The 9580-nt window shown below is 26.0% G+C and overlaps 1 protein-coding gene across 1 annotated transcript; it reads left to right on the plus strand.

The window, feature by feature from the left end:
- Positions 1–5080: 5080 nt before the first annotated feature.
- Positions 5081–8760, plus strand: LOC113867295 (WAT1-related protein At4g08290-like). Its single transcript, XM_027502531.1, has 7 exons — positions 5081–5265; positions 5454–5516; positions 5638–5754; positions 7734–7971; positions 8052–8213; positions 8321–8472; positions 8565–8760. Exons 1-7 carry the CDS (start codon positions 5081–5083, stop codon positions 8758–8760), a joined length of 1113 nt encoding a protein of 370 aa, XP_027358332.1.
- The last annotated feature ends 820 nt before the right edge of the window (positions 8761–9580 follow it).

Here is a 9580-nt window from a genome sequence, read left to right on the forward strand (position 1 = left end):
TTTAGTCAGAAAATTTGAATGGGCCTCAACTTTGTTTGATCAAACGTTGGTGTAGCATTTTCGTACAATTAGTTCCACTGATCTTGGGTCAATGCCACGCCCATGCTACTCATACCATGCAAGTTGAGTACCCTGATAAATTACTTTTGACTTTGCCAGGAGATATTTACTCAATTTCTGACTAATTTGCTGTCACGTACGTTCAAATTTAGTATTCCATTTGAAGTTTGACAATTCAATACAAGTCTATATCAATCTACCTGTTTATATAAAAAAATATTTACCATATTTAAATGTAAAACCTACTAAATGTCTAATTATCTTTACACGTATGATACAATGAATTGACATTAAACATTAAGCTTTATAAAATAATTTCTTTAATAAATTTATACGAAAATAAATTTTATCAATTCATCCGTTATTTTTTAAGTTTTAATATTTATAAATGTATAAATTAATTGAAAGTTTAATATAAATGATTAAAATAATAAATTAATTTTTATAAAAAATTATTAAAGTATAATTTACAACGATTAACATCTAATATTTATTTATTAGAATACAAAGAATGTAAATCCTAAATTTTAAAAAAGAAGTAGCATGTTAAGATTATTAGAATTTAATTATTTTAAAGTTAAATTATAATGTTAGTCTCAATATTTTTTTATTTATTTTAGTCTCTATACAAAAAATTTATAATTTAACCCTTACATAAAAAGATATTTTTGAATTAGTCTTTATCATTTAAAATCTTGTTGATGACGTTCAATGAAAGGAACCAAAATATAAAAATATCATATAAAATTTAATTATAAAAATAATTTATAAATAAGTATTAAATATAAGGACTAAATATTTATTCTAATAAAAAATTTTAAAATAAAACTTATTTTTAAAAATAGGTACAAAATAAAAAAATAATGAAATTTCAAGAAACTGATCACTTATATTTTTAAAAGATAAAAAATTAAAAAATTATTAATTTCACTCTTTAAATTAAGTTTAAGCAATTAATCATAGTAAAATTTTATTAAAAAATATTTTATTACACTTTGATAGTAATCAAATGTGTATTCTAATTCGATATTAAAAAAATGAAGTATCAAATAAAAAAATATAAAATTTTAAGTGACTAAAAATTTATATTTACAAGCAAATATATATATATATATATATTATAGTTTTATATCTTAAGAATAATTATTTTTAATATAATTTTTAAAAAAAATATTCTACAGTAAATGATGTACAATAAAAAATTATGATGAAGATGTTAACATTATATAATAAAACATAAAAATATTAATTTTAGTCTTTAAAATTGAGTTTAAACAACTAAGTTATTTAAATTTAAAAACAAAAATAAAAAAATTGAAAAAGTGATACAAATAATTAATAATTTAGGTCATCGCCCATTTAGACCCAACCAATAAAATATAACGAATAAAATTAAAAATAATAATAATGAAATACTAAAAAATAAAAAGATCAGAAAATAAAAATAGAATAAGGTGCTTCTAGCAAAACAAGAATAAAATGAAATGCAAAGGCAGATACATACAATAGAATCATTTGTAAAAACAGTTTCACAGTTCCTTCGCATTTTTGGCCGAAACAAATTTACAACGCACACACATTAACGGTCTACAATCATCCCCCACTGCACCTCATCATACACAAGCAAGGTATAGCATATATAATTTTTTGTTTATTTAAAATTAGTATTTAATATATATATATATATATATATATATATATATAGTTATTATTGATTTAAAATTAGTTATTTTTATGCAATACTTAAATTTAAATTAATGATATTTACCTTCCCTCTCCTCATCCCTGTCACCATCTCAACTAAAACGCACGCTTACCCCTAAAATCCATAGAAAATCAGTGCTAAGTAGGTGACCTTTTTGGTTTTTTTTTTCAATTGTAGGTTTTTATTTATTATTTTTGGTTAAGTTGTCAAGAGTAGGTGAGTTCAAGTGCTATTGGTGTTTGGGTCCTAGTAGGCCCAATAGGATCTAGTCTCAAAGTCAAAGATGAAGAATATTGAGGACATGGGCTCTTGTTTGTTTCTCATTTTGTAATCAAAATAACCATTAAATTTTAACTTTCACGACAAAAAAAAATCAACTTTCTAAAAAAACAGTACCAAAAAAAAAATCTGAAGGGATAAAAGAAAACATGATAAAAATTTAAATATGAAAAAATAAAAGATAAAATAATAAAATTGTTAATGTATTTAAAAATATTCTTTATTACTTTATTGATATTCTTCGCTTAACAAACTAATTTATACATTATTAATTAATTCATTTTTATGGTTAATTAATTTTTCGTGTATTCTTACTTTGATTTATAATATTAACGTATATTTTTTTTTTATTTTTTTTTACCTTCCTGCAATATGAGTCATAATACAACTTATTTAATATTTATAAACACACTTTCTTAGTTTTTAGTGAATTTTTAAAATAATAAGTATAAATAAAAGTAAACTACCCTTCTCTCTCTTTCTCTTTAAATATTTCAATTTTTATTCAAGTGAGTTTGTTTATTATTTTATTTAAACAATAATATCTTCAGTATTAATGTAAAACTTTTTTACTTTCGCACGTTACAAGAAAAGCAAATTAAGACTTGTGTATAACGTGCACCACCTTTTGTTTATTGCAAATGTGAAATTTTTTATTCATTTTTAAAAATCAAGTTGTTTTTTTTTCCTCTTTTAGTATTGAAAAATAATTCATACAACACTTTACAACATTAATTCGTTGTATCACTACTTACATATGTTGTATGGGTCATAAAGCTTTACATATAATTGATCTACAGTCTAGGCAATATGAATTTACTTTAAAAAATATTATCTGTCCCCTCTTTAAATAAGCAATTATTGTATAAATTTACATATGTATACGTTTTAAACTTTGTGCAATATCAACTTTTTAAAATTATATATTTTTTTTCTTTTAATTAATTTAATCTAAAAATATCACATAAATTAGTTTAATATTTTAATCCACAGAACAATGTACAGACGTTAATACACAACTGGTAATTTAATTTTTTCAAAATATAATTTTCTCTAAAGTTAGAAACAACTAACTCACAAGCCATGCATGTTTCTAAAGAACTACGAGCTTGAGTACATTATACTTGAGCATACATAGAAATAATATCAAATTTAAAATTTTGACCATTTTTTCTTTCTATTTTTTTTTTTGTAAATGTTTTATTTTATTTTTAAAAATTACAATAAAAGATTGACAAACTTACTATTAATTTGCGCATTAAACTTGATATATTATTTTAGAATAAATTGATGTTAACGTATTTCTTATTCATAACTCTTAAATTAATTTTTTTAAGAAGGGTTTTTTAATAAACTAAAATTTTGCTGATAATTCTATTTTTGTTTTTTTTTTTTATAATTTTCATTAACCATCCTACTTTCATCTTAATTGCAACAATAGGCATAAATATGTATAAGATAGGATGAAATGATATTAGGTCGAAATCTAGAAAAATAACACTTTTATTGATTCTTCTTAAAAATAAATTTATTAATTTAACTGTCAAATTTAAAAAATTTATAAAATATATATATATTGTAAAATTTATAAATTAATAACCCGATTGAACAATATTTATTTTATTAGAAAATACATATGATCCAAAAAGAATTATTAAAATTATTATTCTATTAAATTTGAAAGCTAATGTACACCCATACACGCAATAATGGATGTGATATATTAAATAATAATTGAAATTTACATAATTTATAATTTAATTGAAAATAATATATTATTCTTCTTTCTCTCATGATATTAATGGCTGGGGAGGAAGACGGTCAATGCTCACATGGTTAGACTAATTAAGTATTATTATTATCATTAAAATAATTAAAAAATTAACTATTAAATATTATAAACCAAAGTTATTTTACATTCCATTAATAAATACGTAAAGTAGCATAATATATCTAATTAATAAATCTAAATAGGTGTCAATTTTATGATTATATATATATATATATATATATTTGTTTGCTATATTTCATGATTAGATTTTAATTTTTTTATATATAATTAGATTTTAATTTAGTGTTCTAGAACGTTAATATAGTTATTCTAATGTGAGTGTGCCTATATACTTGTATTGAGAATTAAACTGAGGTCACACGATTCCATTATCAATTTGTCAACTCTATGCACCACCTGTTCGTATAATCTGTCAATCCTCATCCCAATTCCTAACAATTATATTACCTGCAAATTTCTACTAGGGTAATTTATCTTCCCTTTTAAGAGAATGAAGAAAATTTCTCAAATTATTATTCTTTTAATATATATATGTACAGAATATTTTTCATTTAATAACGTACAATTTCTTTACTGTAATATATTCCTTGACGTGGTACAATTTCTTTTAAATAAATGAGATCGGTTCTAATCGTCAGCTCTGATTTGATACCTTTCAGCATTCGATATTCCTTTATCTTGGGTGGAAGAATATGAATAAATCTCTGGTAATCCAACCAGAATTTATAAAGGGGAGATGCAAACAATTAATTAGTTAAAGCTATTATATATGGAACTATAGATTATGGGGGGTATAGAACTATAGATTTTGCCCGAGATTAGGGAAGAGGACGAAGAAAGTTGATGATTGATTACTCAGGTCACTAACTACAGCAATCGCTTCTCAATATTTATTTGTTGGTAGTATATTATTACATAATCAAATACATGGACCAAAAGATGAGTCTCCACATTTGAAGTATATACGCTGTAATGTCACTGTTAACTTAAGTAGAATGTTGTTTAGTCCCTTTAACGCACCATGCCACCACCTATTAGGATTTGTTTTACATCTATTTTTATATAGTGCTTTTCCCAGTATTTTGTATGGTGGGATTCCACCAACTCGAACCTGATTGCATGAGATGAGTATAAATATTAGGACGTCCAGCGTTACTTTCGTAGTTAAACAAAATAAAGCACAGCTAGGCAATTTCACTTCTCACACACCTTAAAGATCGAGAGAGATTAATAAGAATAAGATCATGGGAACGTTGTTCAATAATGCAAAGCCATATCTGCTGTTGTTGGCCGTCCAATTTGGCTCTGCGGGCATGTTCATTTTTGCGATGGATGCTATCAAAAAGGGGATGAGCCATTATGTGTTTATTGTCTACCGTAATGCCATCGCCTCTATAACTCTCGCTCCCTTCGCATTTGTTCTTGAAAGGTCTTTTCTCCTAATAATATTCCTTTCGTTCGTAATTTATAATCATCAACCATGCATGTACATCATCAAACTCAAATACCCTTTATGTCCGTTTCCAGTTACAATAATTTGTATGCAATATTTTATAATCTAAAGTAGAAAATAAAGGGATATTCAAGTCTACTAAAAGAAACATTAATTTTTTGCAGGAAAGTTAGGCCCAAGATGACTCTGCGGGTATTTTCAGAGATTATGGCACTGGCTTTCTTTGAGTAATGATTTCAACTTATAAATTCCAGTTTATTATTATGTACCATTTATTGCAACTCCTTTCCGTACGTAAAACTACAACATGGTTAATGAAATTAAATATATGCTGTTAATTACTTACAGAATAATACTGGATCAGTGCTTCGCCCTTTTGGGCATGAAATTCACGTCAGCATCTTTCCTATCTGCTGTGATGAACTCCGCACCCTCCATTACTTTTGTCATGGCTGTTATTCTAAGGTATGTGTTCAATCAAATGATGCATTAACTACAAACTTAACTAATAAATACAAAACACTCTGAATAATGGTCCACCGGGGGATTGAGTATAGATCAAAACGCTTTACTTGAAAGCTTTAGGTCCAATTACCAGATTCCTATGGTATGATTGGGAGCATGGTTTAAAGAAAAAACAATCAAGGACAATTTTTTATTTTTCAAATAAAAAAATTATATAATAGTTTAAAGAATAAATAAAATATTAAGATATCAAATGCCTTTCTATTTTATATTTTATTAGAAATTATTAGATTTAAAATATTTATTATTCTATTATTATTTTTCTTAAAAGATAGTCCATCTCACTTAATTTTCTTAAAAGATATCAAACTTATTTGTTATTGTTGTATTAATTTTCTTAAAAGAATCTTATTAACTAATACTTTAAGAGGATACTAATAAAAAAATCAATAAATAATAATTTTTTGAAATCATATTACAATGTATTGAAAATCAGATAAGTAAATATTAAATTATATTTTTAATAAAAAAATATTTTGTAGTTCTTTAAATAATTCTTTGAAGCATTGATTAATACTTTTCTTTCTAAAATAACTCCCAAACGTGTTTTCTTCGTTGAAGCGACCAACAAGTATCACTTTAACTTTCTTTTGAAGTTTGACATGACTTAACTTTGGAACAAGGGATGTCCTTATTAATTTTTATGTACCTTTCTTAAAAGGCAAAAAAAAAAAAAAAAAAAATTCCTTGAAGAGAAACCAGTCTCAAATATTCATTTGGATGGAAATTAATCCAGTATGCATGTAAGTCACTTTCTATGTTTGCTAGCATCCACTATATGAACAGTAGACAACGAACGACGCTTCCTCTTCTAATGTTTTAAGTACCACTTTTTTAATAGCATGTTTGGTTCATTGGAATTTTAGAGAAATAATCATTTTGAAAAAATAATTTTTTTTTCAAATAAATTAAACATAAACATATAGTATATTTAAAGATCACAAAATTTGTTTATAAAATAAAGTGAGGCAAATATTTTTTATATCTATATATGCATAACGAACTTAAATAATTATAAATTAATTTTCTACCAAGATATTGCTTCACTGAACAAAGATTTATCTTCTTATGTGTGTATACATATATAACGATGTTAATAAGAAAACATAAAGTTTTTTAAAAAATATATAATTTTTTAATTTTTATATGTATTAATTATTTAAGATAAGTGCTAAGTATTAATGTTTATCTTTCTTATTCTTATATTTAAAAAATGATGTCTCCATGTTGTGTAAGTGCGGGTGAAAATAGTAAAAAAATTAAAGGATTTTGAAGGGGAAAAAAATCGACTTAGAATATTTAAAGATAGAGTAAATAAAATAATTGTTTTTATTACTTACCAATCAATATTGGTTTTTCTATTGTACACACCAACTGCATAAATTAAAGATCCAAAAATAAAAATTCTCATTACATCAATAAAAGAATCATTTATTAAACTTTTTAAATTTTGTTTACTCAATAACCTATATGCATTAAGTGCACATGATAGGAAAAAAAGAAGGGTTAATGTTTATGAAATAGGGAAAAGGTGTGTGAAATTATATTGATCATGGAACACCAAAAGTTTCATCCACGATATAGATATGCACAATTTATCCTTCTCTACTTAGCTAGTCGACCATCCGAAATAAAGTCACATAAATCGTGCATGTACACAAGCGTAAGAATGACAAAAACAAAAAACTTTATCTTTGTTGCAATTAGTGACTAAAAGTACCTAGAGAATCTTACATTTAATTTAGAATAATGTTCGAAATTTCTACAACATTTTATTCTCTCCATCTCTCTTTGTTCAATGTATCATTCATTTACTATCTCACTTTTCTCTCCTCTCTTTCATTTCTTTCAAGTCATAAAAATGTTTGGTAAAATTATAAGTTGGAATATGTTACTATTGAATTGATTAAACTAAGCAGATTGGAGCACATGAAAATTAAGGAGTTAGCATGTCAAGCCAAGGTACTTGGCACAATAGTAACTTTGGGAGGCACCTTGCTAATGGCACTATACAAAGGTCATGCAGTTGTGGGATCTTCAACCAACCACGTAGTCCAGCCTGAGAATGTGAACAACCCCACTAGCAGCCACTGGATCGTAGGGACATGTTTCATCCTCATTGGTTGTGTAGGCTTTTCTGCGTTTTACATATTGCAGGTAAGTTTAAGCATCAGATAATAAAATCACATATCTGTTAGTACATTATAGGAAATGATGCATGGTTTGGGGATTTGCAGACCATAACGTTGAGAAAATACCCAGTAGAGATGTCCTTGGCCACTTTGGTTTGCTTTGTAGGGGCACTTCAAAGCTCTGTTGTAGCAGCCTTGGCAGAGTGGCACCAACCTCATGCATGGTCTCTTGGTTGGGATACAAGACTTTTTGCTCCTGCTTATGCGGTCAGTGCTTTGAATAGATAGTATAAGATAATAAAGTGGAAACATATATAACAACGAGACTCAAATTGCTGCATTTCACCAATGGTTCTTTTCTTAATTGATTATAGGGTATAATCACATCTGGAGTCCAATATTACATACAAGGGATGGTCATAAAATCTATGGGCCCAGTTATTGTGACTGCTTTCAATCCCTTGCGTATGATCATCGTCACAGCCTTGGCTTGCATCATTTTATCTGAGCAACTCTACCTTGGAAGGTACTATAAATTAAGTAGAGAATGTTGTGATTTTTCATTTATGAATATACTGACTATATCTCCCTTTTTTTTCTATTGAATGTGAATATCAGTATCATCGGAGCAATAGTTGTGGTTTTTGGGCTTTATCTAGTTGTGTGGGGAAAATCTAAAGAATGCAAAGGTCGGATACCACCGTCCCCTGCAGAGGATGACTTTGCACAAAACCAACGACAGCTACCAGTCACGGCTAAGTTAGTCCCTCATTGTCATCAAAGCAACCATGGGGAGGCCACAATATCAAAATGATAAACCGAGGAGTATATATACTCAATAAAATTACACCAAAATAAATTATATTGTTAATAATTTTATGTGATATGTAAATTGTATCAATTCAACTGTGGAATTATAACTATGTATTATTTTAATTATTTATTTTAAATTTTGTCAAAATTAATAAATTATAACAATAGAATAAAATATTTATATTTTATATATTTTAAAAATATATATTACATTAATTTTGATATATATAAATTATATATTAAATAAATTTAAAGTAATCTAAAATTTTGTAAACATAATTTATGTAATAAAATTCTTTAACATAACAACTAATTTCAGAATAAAACTATTTAATAAAAACCCATCTTTCCTCACACACATATATATGAATTATTTAAAATAAAAATGAAAGAATAAATCTTAATCCTTAAATTTGATCTAAATAATTAATTTTCAAATATTAAGTAACATGGGATTTTAAAGTAATTAAATGACTGTTAAAAATTAAATATCTTGATCGCAACACCTGTGTCTCATTTATTTATGCTGAAGACAAACACGAATGCGCAGCCCAAAGCTCACAAGTAAGCACACTGCTCATATAAAAATTATGATAACACTTACATTTTCACACCTATTCTTCTTTAGACCATTTTTTATCACCTCTCTTTTAATTCTTTCTTTCTTTCTTTCTTCCTTCCTTTTTTTCTTATAATAAGTTTCAAGTTTGGTCTTTTTCTATAAACAGTAAAGTTACGCACCACCACACAACCATCACAATTGAACTTCAACTTGTGGTCCAACAGCAACTCTCTCTGACAATATCATGCATATGTGATGA

Source organism: Abrus precatorius, unplaced genomic scaffold (genome assembly GCF_003935025.1).
Source record: "Abrus precatorius isolate BTA unplaced genomic scaffold, Abrus_2018 Scaffold10, whole genome shotgun sequence".
NCBI classification, from domain to species: domain Eukaryota; kingdom Viridiplantae; phylum Streptophyta; class Magnoliopsida; order Fabales; family Fabaceae; genus Abrus; species Abrus precatorius.

Coding starts and splice junctions, on each gene's coding strand:
- LOC113867295 (XM_027502531.1), top strand. CDS start 5,081: ATGGGAACGTTGTTCAATAATGCAAAGCCATATCTGCTGTTGTTGGCC. Junction 8,214..8,320: donor TTTTTGCTCCTGCTTATGCG/GTCAGTGCTTTG, acceptor AATTGATTATAG/GGTATAATCACATCTGGAGT. Junction 8,473..8,564: donor GAGCAACTCTACCTTGGAAG/GTACTATAAATT, acceptor TGTGAATATCAG/TATCATCGGAGCAATAGTTG.